This window comes from Sciurus carolinensis, chromosome 8 (genome assembly GCF_902686445.1).
Source record: "Sciurus carolinensis chromosome 8, mSciCar1.2, whole genome shotgun sequence".
Lineage (NCBI taxonomy): Eukaryota > Metazoa > Chordata > Mammalia > Rodentia > Sciuridae > Sciurus > Sciurus carolinensis.
The window spans coordinates 12,632,730-12,657,565 of record NC_062220.1 but is presented as its reverse complement, the minus strand read 5'-3'; the positions used below and the strand labels follow the sequence as shown (position 1 = coordinate 12,657,565).

Below are 24,836 nucleotides of genomic sequence, written 5' to 3'. Positions count from 1 at the left end.
GGCCATGGGTGCTGATATGCCTGCATTGCTGTGTCTGTGGTCACCAAGTTACCAGAGCTGGCAGTGGCTGGAGGGGTTCATGAGGGTGCCACGCGGACAACGGAAATGTCTGGCAAAGTCTGGGGTGTTGCTGAGGGGTCCGTGGACTCGAAGGCTGGGAGGGCTGTGAGTGTCCTGGGAGTGCTCAGTGCTGGGTTCCCTACACATCACCTGAGGAGGAAGAGAGGCCAGGCTCAGGGAGGGTGAGGAGCAGAGAAGCCTTTAATCACTTTTCCAATACTGGGGACTGAAGCCAGGGGTGCTCTGCCACAGAGCTACAGTCCCAGCCCTTTTCAGTTTTTAAATTTTGAGACAGGTCTTGCTAAGTTTCTGAAGCTGGCCTCAAACTTGCAATCCTCCTGCCTCAGCCTCCCAAGTCACTAGGATTAAAGGTGTGCCTGAGCAGATCAGGTTCTTATAGGGCTATCAGAACAAGGCTGGGATGAGGGGGTCACCAGGAGTAGCAGGCAAAGAGTGGAGCAGGATTCACATGTTCCAGGGCCATACAGAGTGCATGCCATTGGTAAATCATTCCATCTGGCACTAGGAGAGTGGAGGAGGGCCCAGGCTCTGTTATGACATTTGTGAGGAACCAGTAGGCAGAGTCTAAAAATGGAACAGCTCTGTGAGGGACTCCTTAAGCCTATTGAGGAATTGGGGACGGTGCCTATTGGGGGGGGGGCACAAGTGCTCAAGGAGGTCATTTCAAACTGGGACCACCCCTGGGGTGAGGTCTCTGAGGAGGAACATTACACACAGCCAGCTTGTGGCAGGCTCATTTTTAAGGGGTCTGTATTTCTGGCATACAAGATAAGAAAATGTTGGACTCATCTCATGGAGGGACCTAGTAGTAGAATTTTTTCTTCTGTTTGAGAAGGGCAAGGGCTGCTGAATTTGGTGGAAGAATTTTGTAGTAATCTGGAAGGTGATTCCAAGGGAACAAGTGAGAAAGGATGACAGCAGGGACGTCTGTGGCAGTGAGTCAGGGGTATCTGAGAGGGCGTGTCGTGGAGATAATGTCTTTAATATTAGTAATAGGGTGCTTATCTGATACGAAGCAAGTTACAGAAGGCAGGGGCAGCTGCCTACCTGGGCATAGCTTCTGAAGAAGAGCTGGTGGGGGTTGAGGTCCAAGTTGGGCAGCTTGGTCTCCCCACGGTTCTGTAAGAGGCTCTTGCTGTATGCCTGGATTTGGGGATAGGACGAAGAGTTGGCTTTATGCTTGAGACCCGTGTCCATCTGGAAGCTTGATGCCTTTTAGGCAGGACCCCAGACAAACTCATGGACCTTCGTCCCCTGTTCTGAACTGACGACATTGGTCCCAGCCAAAAGAAAGAGAGTATTTTCTGGAAGACTGATAGATATCTTAGAAAGTGGGAGGGGGAGGGGGAAAATCTATAAGGGATGACGGGGGTGGGTGTCCTCAAGTTGCCAACTGCTCAGTGAGGATACAAAGGCAGAAAAAAATACGCAAGTAGGTTTGCATGAGAGAAAGTGGAAGGAAAACTGGAGGACAGGGCTTTCGGTCTGCTGGTGAAAACAGGTCAGGGCCGCTGGCCTACCTGGAACGCAATGGCCAGCCCGCCCACGTCTGCGGCGTTCTCCAGGAGAGTGCTGGAGCCGCTGAAGGGGGTTCCACTGGGCAACGGCAAAGCAGCATAATGGCGCTCCAGGCACAGGAGTGCCTCCTGTAGGGCCCGGGTGTCACAGTCCGGGCAGCTCCCAGGGAGCACTGTTGAAAACAGCAAAAGAATGACAAGGCAAAGGACAGGGGTTGTGCCACAGAGGTTCTGGCTCCCAGAAACACTGGAATGTTTCTAGGATTGTCCCTCCTGGAGCCCCTGAATAGCCTTCCTTTCCCCTCCAGCACGCCTTCCAGGTCTGCCCATGGGTTCCTGTGGCCCCACATCCCGATGGCCCCTGTTACCCACACAGCTGGTAGAAGACGTGCAACAGCTCATGGGCCATGATGCTTCCAGCAGCACCAAAGTTCACGGCTCTAGGGAGACAAGAGCTTGCCTTACCTCCAGAACCCTGCAACACTTTCTACCCCGATTCCCCAGCCACAGATCTTATCCACCATAACGACTGTTAATCTCTCTTGGGAAACTCCGGGCCCACCCTCACAGAAGGGCCCTTACCTAGGGTAGTCGGGGTGGAAGAATGGAGGTTGGAGGAGTCCCGCTGGGAAGACCACCTCATGGTCAGGTATTGAATAGTAAGCATTGACGCCCCAGGGGGACACCAGCCATCTGCAGGGGAAGCACACAGGAACACAGCTCCTTCATTAACTGCCCTCAAGGCATACTCAATCCCTCCAGCCAATATCACGGTTCCCAGTGCCTCCCCCGAGCCTCCAGATTCCTTTCCTACTAATTACAGATGGGTTATCTCGGGGTGGCGCATCCCTATCTTCTCTGTCCCTGTACCTGTGGCGAGGAAGAGGCTGCAAGAAGTTCAAGACATTTCTAGCCCGGAGAGATCGGACACAGCTCAGAACAGACTGCAGGAAGTTGGGTCCAAGTTGTATCTGGCAAGGAGGCAAGAGGTGACTTGGGTACACAGAGACAAACACAGATGGACACTGATGTTTGCCAATGAGCACATTTAACCTCAACGGGTGCACCCTCGCGTGCAAACACCCCCGAGTTAGTGGAGACCACCACCACTGTGCCACCACCACATGGTGCAGACAGGCTGCATGTGCGCCAGCACGCACTGAAACAGGCAAGTCGCAGAACACACGCACAGGTGTGTGCACACAAGCATCACAGCTCGAATGGTTTGTTTTTCTGCTGGCAAGACCCAGCCAGCACCGGGGCAAGGAAGGGGTGGGTCTTCACCCAGGGAAAATGGATGATCTGGAAAAGACTCGGCTGAGTCAGGGAGGTGAGCTGGAAAGGGCAGGGACCCACATCACTGTATTCTTGTCTGGCCAGCTCCCGCTTCAGGGCCCATTCAGGGGCCCCCATCGTCACCTGCAGTTGGGTGATCTGGGGAGAGACATGAAAGGTGGTAAGGACCTCACCTTCCCTGAGTCTCAGAGCCTGTAACACTGTCACCAGGTGTGCGTGCAGCACAGTGGCATCTGGACTTCCTGCCTGCCCGTGTGCCTTTGGCTTTCCCCCGACCACCGTCTCTTGGCCCGCCCGCTGAGCATTCCCAGGCTGGCCTGCACTCCTGGCCTTACCCTATTCTGGACCTCTTTTCGGGTCTCTTCCCTCATCCAGGGGAGTCTTCTGAGGCGTGTGACAAGGGCATCCTTGATCTCAGTGAATAACTCCATGGCCTGTGGGGGTGAGGGTGGGGGACAGGGAAACAGGCCCAGGATCAGCCTCAGCTCTGGCCCTGCCATGTCACTGACCTTCAGAGGGGTTTTGTCCTGGGGAGGCTGCCTGGGTTGGAGGAGCCACCAGAGAAGGAAGAAGAGCTCAGAAAGACGAGGGGAAGGGCTGTTTCCCAGGGTGCTACAAAATCCAGGGCCAAAAAGGCTGTGCCAAGCAAAGAGGGGAAGTGGGAGCCGGCCACCCCAAGGGTCAACCAGGAAGAAGGAGATTTGAGCTGGCCAGGCCCTGACACCAGGAGCCAAGGGAGAGGAGGGTTGTCATCTCCTCTGCTCTCGGGGAACTTGGCCTCCCACCCTCTCTCTCTCTCTTCATCTCCCTGAGCTCTTCCAGCTTCCCGAAGGTGGGACTCGCCCAGCCTGCAGGGTCTGCAGCTGTAGTTGCTGCTTTCCAGGCTTCCAGCTTCCTGTGTGCACCCTTCCTTGGGGGAAGACAGTGAGCAACAGATGGGAACCTGGGCGCTGGCATCAGGCTGCCTGAGTTCAACCCTGACTCTGCTCTTTGGTAGCTGTGTGACCTTGACCAAGTCATTGAGCCTTTCCGTGCCTCAGGTCCTGCTCCTATAAAATCAGGATGACACCCAGACATTATAAAGTCTCAGGTGAAGTGCTTGCAAGAGTCCCTAGCATGTGACAGACACCAAGTGTTCTGAGGTTATTTTACTCAAGGTGACGTCACCTCAGGTTATGTCATGTCATGTGTTGCTCTAAGATCTTAGATCAGCAGGGAGGAGCCTTCAAGGTTGCAGAGTTCAATTTTTCTCATTTTATGGTTCAAGGAACACGAGACCAAGGAGGTCGGGTGACGTGTCCAAATTAGGGCATGTTGTGGCTACTTTGTGTCCCAGAGCTGAGCTGGGCTCACCCAAGGGGTGGAGAGGCCTCTGGGCTCCCCCTGTGCACTGCATACCGCTGAGAAGCGGGCAGCCATGGGGCGCAGGTGGGAAGGGGGCGGGCGCGGTGGGGAGAGCCCTCACATACAGCGCTTCGGATGCCAGGGCCGAACACCTCACGCACAAACAGGGCCGCCAGGGTGGGCTCGAAGAAAGTGCCCGCTTCCTCCACACATTTCGTCCATCGTGGGTGGTCTGGCTGCGGGGACGAAGCCGGAGTTAGTCTGAGACTCTATCCTCACCATTTCCCCAGGACGATCTTCTCTAGACCTTCACCCAGAGCTGGCTCCCTCACTGGAGTTCCTGATTTATCTCCCTTTATTACCCCCTCTGGCCATACACCGCTACTCCGCATAAAAGGGGCTTGCGTCCTCTGCGACTAGTCTCGTGAGTCTGGTTGAACAAATTGCCTATTAATTTGAAAGCAAGGACCCTGGCAGGCATCACTCTGGAGGAATTAAAGGCTCCTGGGACAGGAAGGACAAAAAGCTGAGCCTCTTACTTTAGTAGATCCATTACCCTGGTCCCCACCCCACCCACCACACACATGACCCTGGGTTCCCAGTAATGACTCCAACTCCACACTTCTTTGCTCAAAATGGACATTAAAGACATTTATCCCTTTCTGTACCATCACCCAGGCCGGCTCTCATATCATATTGTAGGACCTTAAGTTATAGAGAAGAAAATCCTCAGTGAAAGTGGGCATTGCCTGCTAGGAGAAGCAAGAGAAAAGAAAGACTAAGTGATAATTCACATATGTAGAAAACTCCGTCAAATCAGGGAAAGAAAACAGGATGAGAATAGGGAAGCTTTAACTTCAGAGGTACAGAAAAGTTAGCAGCTCGAGAGAACCAGTGAGTGGCGTGTTCTAAAAGCATGACCCAAAGAATAAAAAAAAAAAAAAAAAAAAAAAAAAAAAAAAACAAGAGAAACATGCTGGGGGAGATTTCAGAGAAAGGATTGGATGACTGAAAAGTTGACCAAGGGATCACCCCCAAAGAGGACATGAGATGAATGCAGAAACACATTCGAGGAGCCAGAGGAAAGAATTCAGGCAGCTGGCCTAGGGGAGCTGAGTTGGAACCTACAAAAACCAGCTACTATGCTGATTTGGGTTAGAAGAGATGAAGCCAGCAATTTTATTCCTGTAACTTTTCCCTCCCAAAGATCTGCTTGCCAGGAAGGCAGGAAAGCTGCTGCTGATGCTTTCAACATGGGCTGGGCTGCTCCGCCATTTGGAGATGGGGTCCCAGGGGCACCCCACTAGAGGAAATGGAAAGGCAGGTCATTACAGCAGTGGGTGGAGAGGAAGCTCCTGGGCCTGCCTGTTGGGCAGTTCATCATCCGGAAGGTTGTTCCAGGCTTGGAGGCTCACATCTGTGTGATCTGTTCCCTGCACTATAAAGTCTGTGCACGTCTCTTCTCGTGAGAAGAAGTGGCTCAGACTCTTTCTACGGTGTGCAGGTTGAAGCTCTGCAATACCAATGTGAAAAGCAGATGGAAATCTGCCCCTGACTACAAAGACTGGGTCAAGTGGAAGCTCTGTAGACGCCTCCAGCTTCCTTTCAGCTCCAGACAGACCCGGCTCTGCCAAGACCTCTTCCTTGACTGTGGCTGCACCTGGGGCAGCAGCAAGGGCATCAGTGGGACCCGTGTGAGCTTGGTGGTGTGGATCTGTCCACCGTCTTCACACCTCTTGCTGATCCCCTTCACTGGTGCCCCGCCATGTCTCCAACGCCCTGTGCAATGGGACCCAGCTACTCGAGTACAGACACTGTTCAGACTAAGACCCCAGCCGTCACTCAGGAGGAAAATGCAAGAGTAAGCCACAATAATTGCCGACAGAAAAAGACATAGAATAAAAAGGAAAGAAATTCTGTAAAATATATAAAAGGAAGAAACTCTTTAAACACAAGATAATGAAGCTCAGTGGATTAATTTTAGGGCACTGAAAAAATTGTATCTATCACCTCTGAACCATGAATAATAATATTTAAGAAATGACAGAACTCAGGAAAAATTCCAAGGGTCTGGAGGGAAGCAAAACATTGGATAATTTTCAATAGGGGTAAAGTAGAATTTAAAGATTACAGCCCAGTTGAGAATCTTCAATGTTAATTTCTAAGCAAAATTCTAGAATGAATCATTAAAGGAATTGTTTTAGAGAACTCCGAAAGTAATGTGTAACTATTAAGGATCAAGGAGAGATCACGGAGGACAGATAATACCAAAATAATAAAAATTTATCTGGTTAAAAGGCTCATTAAACTGGGGTATAAGACCAAGCAGGAGCCACAAACTCAAATAGGGGTCAAGCAGCAACATACCAGAGAGCCACAGTCCAGCATCAGAAGCTCAGAGCATGGCGGGGCTGTAGCATCCCCAACAGAGTGCACCCAGCCGAACTGAGCTGCATTTTTCAGGTAGAGTCAAACACTGTCACCCGAGAAGGTTGCCCTGTGCTGCCAAGTGCTGCCAAGCTTTGCACCCAAGCATGCACCCACACACAAGTTGGAAATCTGAATATGGGCACATCATTTCCCAGTTTTTTAATATTGGCAATTAATTCAAAGTCATAAATTACTCTGAAAAATCAACAAAACAAATCTATAGACTAAAGGTTCACCACCATCTACTCCTGAACAGTATCCAGCATTTACCAAGCATGGTTGTTAACTTAGACCCCTGTGCTTAGGTTGCACCAATCGTAAAAATAAGAGTAATGCCTGTTCTACCTTCCTCACAGATTAGAGGATCAGGTAAAATAATACCTTCAAATACTCTGCATATTCTAAATTCCACTGGAATTCCATTAGCATTACTCGGTATTTTTTTTTTTTTTTCAGTACTGTGGGTTAAACCCAGTACTCTACCTACCACTGAATCACACCTTCAACATTTTTTTTTTTTTTTTTGGTACCAGGGATTGAACCCAGGGGCGCTTAACTACTGGGCCACATCCCCAGCCCTTTCTTATACTTTATTTAGAAACAGGGTCTCGCTAAGTTGCCAAGGACCTCTCTAAATTGCTGAGGCTGGCTTTGAACTCACGATTCTCCTGCCTCAGCCTCCCAAGCAGCTAGGATTACAGGCACGTGCCACCAGGCCTGGCCAGGCTTTTTTATTTCTTATTTTGACACAGTGTCTTCCTAAGTTGCCCAGACTGGGCAATGCCCAAATTCACCATCCTCCTGCCTCAGCCTCCAGAGATTATAGGCGTGCATCCCACACCTGGCTTGTTCCTCTGTCTGTTCTCATGTCACTCTGTTGGCATTATTTTGACTTCAGGACAGCCTCAGGCAGAACCACAAATCAAGTCCTAGTCCTAAGAAATTCAATAAAGAAATCAATGCTGAATGATGGTGCAAGTTGAATGGTCTCTCCTCTGGCTGGAGCATAACTAAACATGGACGATGGATGACTTTGGGATCCTATGACCTCTCCTGACTTTCCCAGGGAGACTCGAAACTGCTGCCTACCTCGCATCACTTTCTTCTTCTGCTGTTCTGCTCTTCTCCCTAACATCACCCAGCATTGTTTGGTGGTAGTGGTTGTTGTTTTCTTCCTCCATTAGAACGTAAATGCCTGCAAGCAGGAATACTTGTCTGTTTGTTTCTGTATCCCAAGTACCTAGAGAAGTGTCTGGCACATCGAAGTTGCTCAATAAATATTTGTCGCATAAATGAATGAATGATTCTATAGCTAAGTCATCAATAACCTGTCCCAAAGTGCTCCCTGCTTCAGGATCTAGCAGTAGTCTGAGGAAGACACACTGAATAAAATTGTAAACAACCCAAGAATGTAAAGGGAAGGTCATAGAATGGGTTGTTGAAACAAAGATCAAATTATTAAATAAATAAATTGGGATGTTTGATTGAATATAAATACTTCACATTTAACAGGTACGAATATGATACCCTGGTCTTTTTTGTTTTTTGTTTGTTTCTTACTTTCCAAAACATTTTCATTGATGACATTTTCAAAATTAACCAACAAAGATGGTCAGACGATGAAAGTCAGCCATCTTTTAGAATTAGGACTATTGAAATTAGAATTCCTTAGGACCCTTGGGTAGAACTCTGAATTTTGGTCATATTGAAGCCAAAACCTTGGTTTTGTCCTTGTCACCACTTTTTTTCTTACATCATGTGAGTCAGGACATCCCATTACTTATCTTAAATATGTCCTTTTAAAACAAAACCCACAAATCCCTCTGGATATCCTACCTCATTGCAGAGAAAAGCCAAAGCCTTCACAGTGACCCATCAGACCCTGTGGGGTCCTCGCCTCGCCTCTCTCATTTCCACCTCACTGTTCTCCTGTTCCCTCTGTTCCAGTCGCCCTGATTCAGCTTTCTGGTCTCAAACACCCACATTCTGCTGCAGCAGTAGCACTGGACACAGCCTTGTGGGCAGAGCCACCAGGAGGATTCCCCATGTCGCACCAAGTTCTAGACAGCCTGCTGCAAGAACTGTCCTGACCAGGTGAGCACTCTTTCTTTGCTGTAAAACCTCCTTCTGACTCTAGACATTGCTTCAGTCCTACTGAAAAGAGATCCCATTGACGTTCCAACCTGCCACCATGGTACCTTCTTGGGAGCTCCCAGAATCTATTATTTAAACCAAAGTTTTCTAAGAATGCAACTAGTCCCTTTCCACTACAAGGACAGAGTTAAGCAGTTGTAAAACAAAACATATGAAATGCAAAGCCAAAATTATTTACTATCTTGCCCTTTACAGAAAGGTTTGCTAACCCACTGGTTGTAGATCTGGTCTTTTTCTCAATCCCTCATGATATGTGGCTAAAACCATTACCTCACATCTACTTTGGAGTCTCTTCCTTCACTTAGGAATGATGTGGTCTCAGGGAAGTTACTTGGCCTTTCTCTGCCTATTTTTTGCATCTACAAAATGGGGATCAAAAACCTCAGAGTGGAGGATTAAATAAAACAATCTATGCTGTATGCACATCTATGCTCAGTGCCTGACAGACAGCAGCTACTCAATGTTTGTTGGTGACATGGTGATTATTATGTCGTGTTTTGTACTGTTGTTCCAGGAAGGTGAAGTAGTTTCCCCAAGGTCACATCACTATTTGTCAGCAGAGGTTGGCTCAGCTTTTCAGCCTAAGGACAAATATGTACCCTAAAAGAAAGGATAGTGATTTCAGGGTTTGTAAATCTTCTACATTCTTTAAGCATGAGTCTCAGGTTGGCACTCCTGCACCCTTCAAGACATGACATCAGTCCATGGGGCTGGCATTTACAGAAAGCTATTGTTTCCAGGAATTTTGTAGCAAGCCCACAAAGAGGAACTGGGTTCCGTTCTGCTTCAGTTCAATCAAGAGAGATGCTGGGCAAGAGCTTCTTTGGAATTTGCCCCCCTGAGTGAAGGGCCTAAGAAGGAATGTTCTATAGCACTCAGACCCAGAAGCCAGATGGCTGGGGCTCAAGTTTTTGCTCTAACAACTCACAAACTGTATTACCATGGTCAAATTCCCTAACAGGTGTACATCCATTTCCCCATCTTGAAACAAAGATAAAATGATAGCCATGGTATCGCAGAGAATTTTGAGGATTAAATTAGCTACTAAACTAAAGGTTTTAGGAAAACATCTAGCACATTATAAGCTCTCGATAAACAATAACTAGCTGCGCATGGTGGCTCATGCCTATAATCCCAGCAACTGGGAAGGATGAAACAGGAGGATCAGGAGTTCAAAGCCAGCCTCTGCAATGGTGAAGTGCTAAGCAATTCAGTGAGATCCTGTCCCTAAATAAAATACAAAATAGGACTGGGGATGTGGCTCAGTGGTTGAGTGCCCCTGAGTTCAATCCCCAGTACCAAAAACAAAACAAAACAAAACAAAAAAGCAATAACTATATTCTTGTCTCTGGATACATTTCCCATCTCTGAATTCCATAGGTATTTCAGGTTTCTCTAAAGCAGATAAATGGTCCACAAATTATTAAGGAAAAAATAATTTTCAAGGTGAAACTGGCCTTCACTGAGGTTGGAATGTATTCAGGATAGTAGAAATCTCCACTTTCATTTGGATGTATATGATCTAGAATTCCAAGGTTCTCAGTTAAAAAAGAAAAAACCAAGTGCACATCTTCACTAATCAGTAGGGTCTGACTAGTGAAGCATATTTCCTACATCGATCCCTCTTCAGAGATATTAGGGATATATACCACTAAGTCCACATATGACCCAACGAATCCTACTGGATCAGAGATGAATTCTTGGTGAAGCACATTTGAACATAAAACGTGGAAACACCTAGTCAGAGGGAAGTCCACTGCTTGTCTTGTCTATCATCCCAGTGAATCTTAAATGCTAGATCCAGGTCCTCCAATCACAGAGCTCAAGATAACCGAGCAAACAGTTAAAGGGTGATAAGAAATTGTCAAGAGCAGTCCTTGATAATGTCAGTATTATATTTAAACTCTAGAACTCAGCAAAAGGCCAGAGAGGTGGCCAGGAAATATGTGTCTGAAGATCTGGTATCTGCTAGTTTGCTTCTTGATTGTCTTTGCTTCTTGTCTCTGATTTCCCAACCTGCCTGCTTCCATGGAAAGCCTAGACATGGAGGGGCTTCTGCTCCCATGGCCCCTTTCCCTCGAAGAGATACGCCAATATTCACCCCCATCTGGAAAATACATGGCTTCCTCTCCTCACCAAGGGTGGTCGCTCTGTCAGCTCCCGCAGTTTCTGTCTCAGCTCCCTGCGTGCCTCACGGAATTTACTGTCCAGGGCTGGAGAAAGGGTCCCCACCAGCCCCAAGATCATGTGACTCTGCAGAATATCCCTAGGAAGACAAAAGAGACCTCATATAAACCCTAGGCTTGGGGGGATGTTTCAGAAAAAAAAAGACTTTCCTTGTAGAAGCCACCTCAGTATTCCAGGGACAGGGCCTTCTGTGTATTTATAGAGAATAACTGTCACAGCATGGCCACAAGTCAAGAGGAGCCTTTCTTGGTGAGGGTTGAGGAATGACAAGGAACTGGATAAAGAGGCAGCCTTCTCAAGTCACAGGGAGAAGGCTGCATTCAACAAACATGTTCATCTATTTCCACAACCAAGGAACCTCAGCTCATCTGAGGATGCATCTTCTAAGCACAACCAAGCACAGCTCTGCCCAGCTGGCAGCTCTCTTAGCAGGTACACCAGGTGAACTGCTGGTGCCCACATGGGTGTTTGTTTCCTCCCTCAAAAGGGATTGCTAGGTGCTGCTGTTCTGAGCACTCTTCAGAAGGGTCCTGAGTCCAAGGCCCTGGAAGGGAGCCACTACCTTTGGGTAGCAGCTGCTTAGTCATCAGGGAAGGCAGCAAGTCCAACATGGAGTCACACTCCCAAGTCCCTACCATCCTTGACTTCCTAATCATAGCAGAATTTGTCTTGGAAATTCTTTCCCAATGGGACTTAGATCTGCTCACCACAGCTGGGAAGTGTCCCCTCCCCTGGTTTCTCCCTCCAGTGCATCCCAGGTTGCTCCCATTGTCCCCACTGGTTGGTCCTTCCAGCATCTCCTCTGATGCAGCCTCTTTATGGGCTGAAGTTTTTCTCCCTCCAGCAGACCTCTGGGTCCTTCATTTCTTGGGTATTCCTTCTTCATGCTCCCAAGTCTTACATACTTCTTGTTCCCTCCATTCGCTCTTGTGCCACCCACCCCACACCTTCACTGTCCCCTCTCGGAAGTTCTCTCTCACCTACAGTGTCCTAGGTCCTTGGAACCTGAGGACCCTCAGACTCAGTTTCCATTCCTCTCCAATCCCCCCTGGGGCAAACCTGTGTGTTTTTTCTATCAGTTGTGACATATTTCTCAAATAGTCCAGGTCTTGGACCACAAGGGGCTGAGAAGGGCTCAGGGACATCGGCATGAATGTGGCTTGCAAGCAGGACAACCAGTCGATGGCAGGTGCCATTTCCTTAGAGAAAGAACACAAAACTGAGGGTGAGGGGCATGAAGGAAGCGGGGGAGGAGGGGGAAAGTGCTTCTCCTTGGATTCATAAGGGAGCGAGGAGTGGGATTGTGGGGGAGAAATTGGAGCCAGAGAACATTAGGGATAGAAAGGAGTGGAGGACACGAGGAGGAAGAAGATAGACTATATTAAAAAAAAACAAAAACTTGGGAAAGAGATTGTCATGCCCACAGTCCTCTGCCCCCAAGTTCCAGGCACCTGCAATTGGTTAATAGTGACCATATGGAAGAGCTTGTCCCGTGCCTCCCGCTGCTCCAGGGGACTCAGAAACTGGAACAACTGTGAGGTAATGGTGATGGACAAGGACGCGTGTTGCTGCACCTTGATTGGGTCTCCTCCCAGCAAATTTCCCAGGCGTTCGAGGTAAGTCAGGTATTCCCGCACAATCTGGAGGAAGACAACCTTGATCAGAGGCGCCAGACGTCTCCGCCTTTCTCCAGATCTGAGGGTAGGGTTTTTTCCACGCACCATCTTACCTGGGCATAGATCTTCTGTTCCTGCTCTTGCTTGCAGGGAATGTCAAACTCTGGCTGGTCTATCTGGACACAAGAGAGACTGGAGAGAAATGGGGAGCATGGCGGATGGAGAGGGCAGGTGTGGGAAGGTAGAGAAGGCACCACCAAAGATGGGTTGGGGACATGGGAATAAAGAGTCTGCAAAGAAAAAGTTCAGTTATAAAGAAGGGGAGAGATTGGGGGCAAGGGGAATGGGTGAAGGTCCAAGCATGAAAATGTGAGCAGATGTTGGAATTACAACCAGTTTGGGGATGCTCAGCGAGAAAGAAGCATAATAATCAACATCTTGGAAGGAACTGTTCCTTGTGCCAGAGTTAGGTATGGGGTAAGGCAGTTGAGACACCCACCTTAGATGCAATAATTAAGAGTAGCCACAATGCAGAAAACAGGATACATATTTTAATAAATATTTTTCAAAAATCTAAATTAATGCAAAAATCCATGATGAATAATAACATATCAAAACTTTGCTTATCATTATTTTACCATAAATTCCACAATGCATTTTAATCTACTTTTAAAATAATAAGTATTTTCAACAAGGTCCTCAATAGAATTTTTTGTCTCATTTTGGGAAGAACAAACATAATTTCCCCCCCAAAATTCACAATGAACAAAAATTTGAAATTTCGTTCATAATATATTTCTGCATTGATTTGGGTTTTTTAAAGAATACTAAAATCCTAATTATCTTGATCTTGAGTTTGGGGGTAACTTTTAAATTTTTCACCCAGGAAAGTGCCCCAATTCCCCTTAGGTCTAGCCCTGGTTTGCCCTTGGTTCCAAAGACCCTTGCTTCCACACTTTCTTTTTTCTCCTCAATGTCTATTTCTCACTCCCAACTGAAGCTATATACTTTTCCTCTAGCACAAAAAATCTTTCACTTGACCCTTTTGTAACATCTTGTGCTCTAAGTTTAGAGAAAAGGCATCTAAGCCATTGTTTCAACTTCCTTACTCTTCTTCTAAACTCCATACAAACTGTGTTCATTTTTTTTCAAACTGTGTTCATTTCTACAACTGTTTTGCAACTATTTCCAGGTCTCCACTGGCATCTTTCCATTCTTTATGGAAAGGAAAGAAATCTGGAAACCTCTGGAATCAGCATGACCCTTTCTAGAAGTTCTGCCCCACATGTGTGGTGGCCCCACATACGCTGTTCTAACTCCCACCTTCCTGATTGTTCTACTCTTCTGTAACTCCCTTCTGAGTCAGTCTCTCATGGGTACTCCCTCTATGGTGCTTCTCCCTTCCTACTCTATTCCCAAGGGCTCACAAGACTCAAAACAATGGGGTCATTTGGTAATGCCTCCATTGTCTTCATTTTCATTCAGTCCCCAAGTCCTCTGGAAACACCTCAGGCCATCGCCACCGGATGAAGTTGCCTATATCCTCATGCCTGGCTCTTCCTTTCCATTCTTCCAGCATTTCAGGACCTCATGGTGCTCATTTAGATTCCTAACACCTCTCTGGTAGACCTTCGAGACTGCTGCCTCTCAAACTCTACACACAACTATCATAAAATTAGAAAGGCCTCAGTAGCTTTGTTCTTCTTGTTGGTGTTTCTAGTAAATCAATAGTTAGCATCTCTGCCTGGCTCCCTTGGCCATAATAACCAGGCCAAACTTCCCAACTGGTCTTCCTTTTCCTCCTACAGTCCCCCACCCTAATTCCAGACCAGTCTTCTCACTGACCCCATGGAAGAACCTCCGTGCTCCCAGTTCTTCCCTTGACTCAGAAGCTTCCAGCAGCCTTTCTTTCAATGCCTTTCAGCTTCATCTGCATCTGCACAGATCGACCACGCTTCAAGGCTTCTCTTCTCTGAGTCTTTCCCTAACCAACTCAGATCTTTACAAATCCTCAAATGCCACACCAGTTCAACTCCTGTGTACACACGTTAAAATTGAACTTTGAAAACCTCATACTGATCATCATGTCTTCTTGAATGTTTGTCTTCATAATGCCATGGAACTTTTTGAGAACAGGGGCAAAATATATAGCCTGGCATTAACTACCACAATAGTGATGATTCCACTCTTTATTTATTTACTTGCTCAACAAACACCCGGCAAAACCTCCAACTACCCACATAAATACATTTATCTCATACTAGGCAAAGGTGCCAAAAACATACAGTGGAGAAAAGATAGTCTCTTCAACAAATGGTGCTGGGAAAACTGGAAATCCATATGCAGCAAAATGAAACTAAACCCCTATCTCTCACCCTGCACAAAACTCAACTCAAAATGGATCAGGGACCTAGGAATTAGACTAGAGAAGCTGCACCTAATAGAAGACAAAGTAGGTCCAAATCTTCATCATGTTGACTTAGGATCAGACTTCCTTAACATGACTCCCAAAGCACAAGAAGTAAAAGCAGGAATCAATAATTGGGATAGATTCAAACTAAAAAGCTTTTTCTCAATCAACAGTGTGAAGAGAGAGCCTACAGAGTGGGAGAAAATCTTTGCCACACACACTTCAGATAGAGCACCAATCTCCAGAATCTATAAAGAACTCAAAAAACTTTACACCAAGAATACAAATAACCCAATCAATAAATGGACTAAGGAAATGAGTAGACACTTCACAGAAGATCTACAAGCAATCAACAGATATATAAAAAAATGTTCAACATTTCTACTAATAAGAGAAATGCAAATCAAAACTACCCTAAGATTTCACCTCACGCCAATGTCTATTATCAAGAGTACAAGCAACAATAGGTGTCGCGAATTGGTGCGGCCACTCTGGAAAGCAGTGTGGAGATTCCTTAGAAAACTCAGAATGGAGTCACCATTTGACCCAACTATCCCACTCCTTGGCCTATAGGACTTAAAATCAGCATACTACAGTGATGCAGCTACATCAATGTTTATAGCAGCTCAATTCACAATAGCTAGATTGTGGACCAACCTAGAATCCCTTCAATAGATGAATGGATAAAGAAACTGTGGTATATATACACAATGGAATATTATTCAGCCATAAAGAATAAAATTATGGTATTTGCAGGTAAATGGATGGAGTTGGAGAATATCATGCAAAGTGAAATAAGCCAATCCCCAAAACCAAAGGCTGAATGGTTTCTCTGATAAGTGGATGATGATACATAATGGGGGTTGGGGGAGGAGGAGGTAAGGGAAGAATGGAAGAAGGATGGATTTTGTAGAGGGAAATGAGGGGTGGGGAGGGGATGGGGGGAAAGAAATAATAGAATGAGACAAACATCATTACCCTATGTACATGTATGAATATGCAAATGGTATGACTCTACTTCGTGTACAACCAGAGAAACAATAGTTGTACCCCATTTGTGTATAATGAATTAATTTTTTTTTTTAAAGTGAAAAAGAAAAAGACCTCCAACTGCCTGATGAGGAGGAACTCTTGCTGCCTGTTAGGGGGAGGCCCCAAATCTTCAATTTAGAGTGTTAAGTGCCTAGAGCATGAGGACATGGCAGGACAGAAGGACTTCACCTAATTTATAGCCAGGGTGTCAATGAAGACTTTCTGGAAAAGATACTCAGAGCCAACATTTAAAAACATATGAGAATTTTCTAGGCTGGGTGTGGAAGATTGTAGGCAAAAGGAGCAGAGTATGCAAAGAAAGAAGAGGCATTCTTAGAGCTACACGTGAGTCAGCAGAGGTTAGGGTATGAGGGGAGAAAGAATGTGGCAGGAGATAAGGTTGGAGAAGTGTGTAGGGGTCAGATCACAAGACTTGCAATGCTTTGCTAAGGATTAGGGACCAAATCTTGATGACCCGGTGAGCCATTAAAATGGGAGGCATTTAAACAGAAACAATAGCATAGTTAACTCTTAGTTTAGAAAGGCCCTTCAGGCAAAAATGAAGAGTAAATAAGAAAAGGGCAAAGCTGGAAATGGGAAGACTAGTTAAGAGGTTGAGAGAAATCCAGATTAGCAATAAGGAAGGCTGGAACTATTCCAGTCTTCCCAGAACTGACTCTGGGAAGAGTCTGTTATTCCTTCTTCCACCCTGACCTAGTGTCCCTGGCTCTCATAGCAACAATGTGCTCTTGATATAGGGAAGTTTGAACATCTGTCTGTCTCCCCAGCCTGTAGTCTTCCTCTAAGAGATGACAGCCTAGAGTTCGAGCCAGGCCCAACTGCAGCTATTTTTTTGCCAGTGCAGCTCTCACCTGGATGACTGGCGTGTGTGGAGAGGCAGGATGAAGTCGCAGGTAGGCTTTGAAGAATGGAAAGTGACCATACTGACTCATCAGAAGTCTCAGAGTTTGGTTAAAGTCAAAGGAAGTCCAGTTACCAGAGATGTGCCAGCCTCCAAGCTAGAAAGAGAAAAAGGAAAAAGGACAGGGATTTATAAGACCTCTCTCCATTGTCTTGATTTTCCCTTCCTCTCATAGCTCTGTCTTCTGACTTCTGAGCCCTTTGATCCCTCTAGGGCTCCATATCTATCCTTCCTCTCTACTCTTACCCTAGATCCTGATTCTTCATAGGGCACTACCATTTCCATCTCCATCTCCCTCCTAGAACTTGGGAATCTCTAGGAAAGAGACCCAGATTCTAGAGAAAAAAAAATGGTAGCCCCAAGCATACATTGGTCTTATGGGTTCTATGTTCATAAAAGTCAATGTCCCAGTTTTTCTCACCTCCTCAATGACTTGTCTGAGGGGACCAGCTCCTGCAGCTTCAATGGCATCTGTGTCCATGCAGGAGTGATAGAATTGGAAGGCTTTCTCCTCCCCAGAGCCTGGGTGCCAGGACTCTGGATCCTCTAAAAAGCAAGAATGGGAGAATTAAAGGGGTGGCGTCTAGTGTGGAAACAAAGAAGGTGAGAGACAAAGCACTTAAAGGAAAGAAAGGGAACTTTCTTAGAGAGAAAGAGGAGGAATCATGTTGAGGAAAATGGAAAGCGCACCTAATTTGAAATGGATCAACCTGATGGAAGCAGAAGAGCAGAGAGACTACAGACAAGAAGATGATGAAGAAAATAAAGGAAATGTGGAAAATAAAACAAGAAGGAAAAGGCATGGAACAAAGGAAGAGGATAGGAATCCTCTGTGAGCTACGATTAAAGGAGAATGGACAGAAATGGAAGGCAGAAGAGACAGGGACAAAATCAGGAACCAGAGGACTTGAGGGATTATAGGGAAGAAAGCTCATATGGAAAGGTTTAGCCAAGAGAAGAATGCAAGGACTCCCTTAGTTCAGACTCTCCTCACCTCTTGCTCTTGGGAAACAAACAATCCAAAACATCACAGTAATTCAAACACATGTCTATCCGAATCATCAGCCCACTAATACCTAAAATTCTCCTTTCATGTCCCTGATATGTCTTCATCCCATGTGAGCAACAGAATTTTTCCTGAGCATGGTATGTATTTTCATTTCTGTGCCTTAACTGAAAGTTCTCCTCTACCAAAACAAAACCTACCTCCCACTCTTTTCTCATAAAAGTTGGGGGGGAGAGGTTCCAATTTCAATTTATCCTGTCAGCACATTCTCCAGGTCTCCCTGGATTGGAAATTCTTGCCTACCTTATATGTGCTTATTCCTAAATCCTTCACTGCCATTCACCAACTTCCTGGGAACTCCTTTCCACCTCTTGGATGGCCTCACTTCTTCCTCTTGGTTTTCTTCTCAGTCTTGGCAGTTGTTTATTCTTCTGCATAACTTCCATCTTCAGGAATGTTCTTTACCTGCATTTCCATTGGGCATTCTCCTCTTCCTCGGGCAGATCCTTTGTGCTTCCTCATTCTTTTCCTTACACACCACCAGTATTCAAAGCCCCTCTCACTTCTCACCCCACTATTCTGCCTCTTTCCTTCCATTACCATCTCCTATAGCCCATCCCCATTAGCCCTTGTTCCATTTCAACTTGCCATGGCCCAAGGTTTCAGGGGAGAAGCAAGAGGTCATTGTGAAGGAATTTGGGAAGAGGTGGGAAGGAGAAGGTAATGTTGACAAGGAGACACTAGAAGACCAGGTTTAAAGTCTAGAAAATGAGAGCAAAGCAGAAAAGAATTGAAGTGCAGGATGTCTTCAAGTGAGGCAGGTGGAAGAAGATTCCATGCATAGGATAGGAATTAAAAATTGGGGCAAATAACAAAGATTATGGAACCTGTTAAAAGGGAGAACTTGAAGAGAATGCAGCAAGCATAAATAAGTGGAAAAGGAAAGAGGATGGGAACACGGAGAGGGACCAGAAGAGACAGAAGAAGGGAGGGAGGGAGAGATCTGATGTGAAAGCGAAGTGGTAGAGAAGCAAACCAAGCAATTCCTCTGAGGATGGCGCAAACCAGTTGTCCCACTGTTATGCGGAGTTTGGGGCAGTCATGGTGTCCTAGGCTCAGTCATCTACTTGCACAGAGAATCTTCCAGCCTGCTTTCCTCACCTAGTAGTCTCTTCAGGCGTTTCTTGTTCTCCTTTGAAAGAGCCTGAAAAGAATTACTGATCCTTTTGGCCCTTTCACAGGCAAAGCTGAAGAAGTCAGTGCAGGGGGCTTCACTGGTATTCCCAGAGGCCTGGTATTGAGCCAGGAGATCCAAACACACGGGTGTCTCACAGGGGCCTGTGGGGAACAGCTCAGAGCTAGGAGAGAAGAGGGAAAGGGATGAGGGCTCCCCCAAGGGGCTGGCCAAGGAATCCCCAGTGAGGATCCAAGGAGAGGATCAACTGGGAAACAAGGGTGGGAAGAACATGGTCTGACTGGTAGCAGGGCACGGGATCCAGGGATGCACCGGAAAGCAAGGGTCAGGGTGAGCGGCTGGTAAGTCAGAGGGCAGGAGCCTCGGGAGCAAGGACCGGGCCCATGACCCAGGGATAGCTGCCTCGGTTGGGGGTGTCCCAGAATCTTGCTTACGAGGACCACAGTTCCGGAAGATGTAAACCCAAAGCACAGAAGAACCAAGGAGCAGGCTGAAAAGCAAGACAGCCAACAGCACCCGCCTGGTCAGTGACCACTCTCTGCTCCATTCAGTGGGCAGCCCCTCTTCTGGAGAGCTCTGTGGGAGGAGCCAGGAGGTAAAAAACACAACACGGAGGGGTTTTGAGAGAGGAACAGAAAAGGGGCAGGGGAGGGGACAGAGAGGGAATAAGTTAGTGCTAGGGCCCCTTGGCACAGAGGTAATTCTGCTGATTCTTCCAGACCCAGCCCTCTCCAGACCCTGGAGGATGAGAAAGCACAGGATGTCACCTGTCTCGGGTGAGGATCCAGCGAGGAGTGTTTGTGGGACTTTAGAGCTGGAGGGACTGACTCCAGTGCCACCGAGGAGGTCACTTACCTCCTGGCTCCAGGGAGGCCCCATGCCACTGGCCTGGCTCTGTCCCCTCGGTTCTTGCCCATTTTTGTCTCCACCCTCCTAACGAGAGCAGAGGAGGAAGGAAGAGGAGAAAGAAGCTAGTTCAGATATGGGGGCGCAGTACAGACAGTCTTGCCAGGCCATTCACACTCCCCTGCCCAACCTCCCCCACGGATATATTTTTATCTCAAGGTAGTGTCCCCAGACGGGCCTCAGGGTGAACCTCTCCCCTCTTCGCCCCTTCCTCTCCCACCGCCTCCCTGCTCTGCCCCTTCCTCTTCCGGAAGCCTCTTATTCTCTGCTCCATAGTGGGGGACAGGGCATTCTCAGAGAGCCACCCCCACCCCAGGCAGCTGGCCACAGAAGGAGACGCTTCTCCAGGGCACTTGCCATCTGTCTGTCCTCTCCGGCTCCCAGAGTCCTTCCTGGTTCTGAGGACTGGGATGGCAGGAAATGGCCTCCCTCCTGCCCCTGCCCCCCGTCTGTGGCCCTGAAAGAAAGAGCACCTCTGCCACTCTGCCCCTCTGTCCCCAAACACACACGATGGGCCTCCGGGTGGAGCCTGTTTATCAGCAGAGGGACACTCAAGCCTCTCCTGCTTTATCTCAGTTTCTCAGGGGAGAAGAGGGAGGAGTGTTCACCAGGCAAGAAATCTTGCCCTTGGTCTGCTCCTCTTATCCTGCTCTGTGGCTTTGTTCATGAAGTTCCTTTCTTTCTAGAATATTCTTTCTCCTCCTTTTTCTTCCCTGATTGAATCTCTTGGGTTCTTTAATTCACAGGTTGAATGCCACCTTACCCAGCAGGCCTCTCAGCTCCAGGCCCATTCACTCTGTCCCCAAGCATGCTTAATTGGTTTTCTAGGTGTTCCATAGCCTTGCTGGTTGTAGGCAGAGTTGTGCATTAAAAAGATCACCCAGCTAGGAGACCCTAATCTGCTAATTATTAGCTCTGCAACAATAAACAAGCCACTTAAACTCTCGGGCTGGTAAGCAAGTTTTGTCATCTGGAAAATGAAGGTAATGTTTTCCTATGCATACCTCACAAGGCCTCGCACCTGCAACTTAGGAATGAGACTCTACAGAGCCCCTATCTTTCTTCTGCCTTCTTCTGCACCCATGATTTGCATCTTCCTGTCCTGGTTAATTGAAGAAATGTTTCACGACAGGTACGGTATCCCTTTTTCTTTCACATGCACCCAAGATGCTTTAAAAATGTTAGTAGGAATGATTGGAATTCCATGTCGGAAACTCTCTTTCCTGCATCATACTGAGCTGTGGCCTGCAGTTTCGGTACAGCAAGCACATTTCCAGGAGGAGTTTCCTTGTGTCCTCATCCTACGCAGAAAGGAATTGATTAGGATGGTCAAGTTAATGCCGACCTGAAATACTGACAGGAGCAGCAGCGCTATGCTCGGACCAGGGTGTGTTTGCTGGGATGGAGCTAGGTACAAAATGGTGGTTCCATAGTTGGAGAAGTAAAGCTGCCGGGTCAATCAGGGTCATATTGTGGAGGACCCAGAAAAAGTTATGAAGACGAGTCAGAATAGCAAATAAGGCATTGGGGAAATTTTGTTGTTTGCTGGCTAATGGATGGAACTGGGGAACATCAGGCTGAGTGAAATAAGCCAGACTTAGGAAGTCAAGGGTCAGATGTTCTCTCACATGTGGAAGCTAGAGAGAAATACAGGGGGAAGAGGGGAATTTAACAAAGGGGGTCTTATAAGGGGAGGGAAGGGAAAGTTACTTGGGAATTAGATTGACCAAATTATCACATGCATGTATGAATATGTCATAATGAATCCCACTATTATATATAATTATAATGCACCAATTCGACCAGGAAAGAAAATAAGGCATTAGGGGAAATGGGGTTTTTGAGGACTAGAGTGACAGGAAGAGGTACATCAGAAAGGTTGATGTGGTCCTGTGGGTCTGGACTGATTAAATAAGAGACAGGAGTCGGTGGCTACTTTGGTGCTGCAGAGACAGTGAACTGAAGGACCCACTCCTGGTGCTGACAAAGGGGAGGGAAGTGGATGGAAAGTCTCATTTTGTTGGGGCTGAGTGGTAGAGCGCTTGCCTAGTTTGTGTGAGGCACTGGGCTCAATTCTCAGCACCACAGAAAAATAAATAAATAGAATAAAGGTATTGTGTCCATGTATAACTAAAAAATTTTTTAAAGTAGCGTTTTTTCTTACATTGATGTTTTTATATTAACTAAGCTTACCCTTAAAAGAAAAATTTAGATTCTAACATAGTACAACACTCTAACATCTGTTGTTTAACCATAATTGTAAAGTCCCGATTTCTCTAAGACTAATTGCTCTAAAGAATAAAATTTAACAGACACACTATTAAGAGCAAATCAGTGTTCCAAAGAAATCCTTGTCAGTTTAACATATAGGTTAAAGCTTGGTTTATATCAGTACATTAGTATTTGACCTTAGGGGAATATCTTAAATAGCTTTAACAGTCTCACATACATATAACCAATTTAGTTACACAAACAATTGTTGAAATTTGTTGTTTACTTACAAACAGATTTTTGTAGTACTAACTTAGACCCTCATGTATTTTATCATGCAGTCTTTCAATCTAGAAATATTTTTTTTCTTCTACTGAATATATTTTCTTATGTAGAACCTTTCATTTTTTTCCTGTTGACCTCATTTTTAAAATTTTTTTTTTAAAATTTATTTTTATTGTACACAAATGGGATACATATCGTTTCTCGGTTTGTACATGAAGTAAAGGCATACCATTTGTGCAATCATTCATTCACATAGGATAATAGTGTTTGATTCATTCTGTTATTTTTTAAAGTAGCGTTTTATGCAAGAAAATAAAGTCATGGATTCTGATTGATGGGAGAGGGGTGATAATGGGGTCACAAGTTGTATTTCTGGATGGCTAGAAGAACAGTGATGTCAGTGGTGGAAAAACTGGAATCTTGACTGAGGATGGGAGCGGGAATCAGCCTGAGGGGAAAGACAGTGCGAGGGGATTCCAGAAGCTTCGGTCTGCCTGGCGAATGCCATGCCCAAGGTGCCTTGCTTTCCCCAGGCAGTCCACCACCCTCCCCATGAACGTCTAACTTCCTCCACCCCAATCCCCTTCCGCACTCCTCCTCTGCCAATCAATCCCTGAGCTGTTTCTCTAGTAAAGTGATAACAGCAGCCACTCAGATTAGATAAGAGTACGTGGGTGTCCTTCGAGCTAAGGGGGTGTGCGTGCACTGAGGCGGGTGTGTGCTGCGCGGCTCGATCCCTGGGGACAGTCCTTGCAGCCTGATCCTGGATCCCGGCCTTGCTGGAGAGGCTGAGCCTTCCGGTTCACCCCTTCCCAGCCAGCTGCTCCTGAAGGCAAAGCAAGCTGTGTGCTGGGAGCTGCCTCAGGAGAGCAGTGCCCCTTTTATCTCCCGCTTCCTACTCAGGGCGTCACCGCCACCACAGCCATGCCCAGCCATGCGTGAAGAGCAGCCCCCACTCAGCAAGGCAATCAAGAGAGGGGAGCTAACAGCACAGCTCTTGGAGCCGCCACCGGGTCTATCTCTGCAGACGCTGCTTCCGGGTCGCCTTAGTGGCTGGGCACTGTCGATCCTAATTCCAAGATCTTTTGTTTCATGTCACGTTCATACTACAAATAATAATAACAGGAATACCTACTCCAGACAGAGCACTTCCTTTGTGCCAGGAATGCATTAAATGATTTGCTTATTGTGTTGTTTTTCTTTTTCTTTTTCCTTCAGTCTTCACAGCAATTCTATGAGGAAGGTGAGAGTTGCCATTTTCTGTTCTATAAATGAGAAAACTCAAGTGCATGGAAGCACAGTAAACTTTCCCAAGGTTATAAAATCAATAATTACTAGAATTGAGAACTGAACCAAAGCTTTAATAATTGAACCTGTTAGGCATTAAGCATCTGCCTTTGAGAGTTTTCTTCCTTTATCTTCCTTTCCTTTTTTCAACTATCTTTGCTGCTCAGCCTTGTTATGCGATGGCTTTAAGGGCTGTTATTCTCCAAATTCTTGAACATCCAGTTTCACCTTCTGAAGACTGTGGCTTTTTTTTTTTTTTTTTTTTTTTTTTTTTTTTTTTTTTTTTTATCAATTCAGAATCCAACCAACCACAGTGCTTACGGTATCAACATGAAGGGCAGGATATTTATCTACCTATTGTGACACTTAGGTGTGAACATCAGTGGCAATTTGCTTCCAAGATCATCTGATTGCAGGGATAACAACTAGGAAGCCACCTCCTAATCATCATAGACCTGATTCTGAATGATCCTTTGTGTCACAAGCCATGCTAAGGACTTTGGCAAGAAGACGAGGAGACACAGATTCCCAGAGGCAAGTTCTGGGACATTCTAATTACTCTTTCAAACTAAGGCATACTTGAGAATTAGAGATCGGACTTGGGACAGAAAAATTATAACTTCAGTATTTCACAAAGTGATTTTGAAACCATTTAAGTAGTTTACTATTTCAATTTCTATATACATTTTTACTTAATTTCCATGTTTTTTTTTTTCTATAGATACACGACTAGAGCAAGATTAGAATACAAAATCCTTGTTAGATTAAACAAGTAAGTCAACTAAAAATACATTGAACAGATAATAGTTGGGTTGGTACTTAAGCATGGCAAAAACTTGAAAGTAATGCCCAAATGACCGACGTTCAAACCATATCAAAAGGGTGATTCTGGTCCTTTATTTTCCTTAGTGTTTTGTCCATGCCTCCTTCCCTGCCAACAAGTGTTCATAGCAGTAC

General features: G+C 46.2%; 1 protein-coding gene across 1 annotated transcript; it reads right to left on the bottom strand.

Annotated features, from left to right (window-relative positions):
- Nucleotides 1–48: 48 nt before the first annotated feature.
- On the bottom strand, nt 49–20,084 carry Kel (Kell metallo-endopeptidase (Kell blood group)). The gene is made up of 18 exons (XM_047561945.1): nt 20,046–20,084; nt 19,625–19,766; nt 19,157–19,333; nt 17,411–17,535; nt 16,940–17,086; nt 12,739–12,801; nt 12,461–12,649; nt 12,069–12,208; nt 10,959–11,088; nt 4,364–4,474; nt 3,230–3,328; nt 2,955–3,032; nt 2,469–2,569; nt 2,181–2,291; nt 1,971–2,038; nt 1,602–1,771; nt 1,129–1,224; nt 49–210 (listed from the first exon to the last, which is right to left on the bottom strand). Exons 1-18 carry the CDS (start codon nt 20,067–20,069, stop codon nt 49–51), a joined length of 2,133 nt encoding a protein of 710 aa, XP_047417901.1. The 5' UTR covers nt 20,070–20,084.
- Between the last annotated feature and the right edge of the window lie 4,752 nt (nt 20,085–24,836).

Bases quoted from the DNA above. Each gene is read 5' to 3' on its own strand.
- Kel (XM_047561945.1), bottom strand. From the start codon at position 20,069: ATGGGGCCTCCCTGGAGCCAGGAG. The intron at 4,475-10,958 runs GTGAGGAGAGGA...TCGTCCCCGCAG, and splicing joins TGACAGAGCGACCACCCTTG to CCAGACCACCCACGATGGAC. The intron at 2,570-2,954 runs GTGGGTCCCTGC...CCTCCTTGCCAG, and splicing joins CCAGACAAGAATACAGTGAT to ATACAACTTGGACCCAACTT.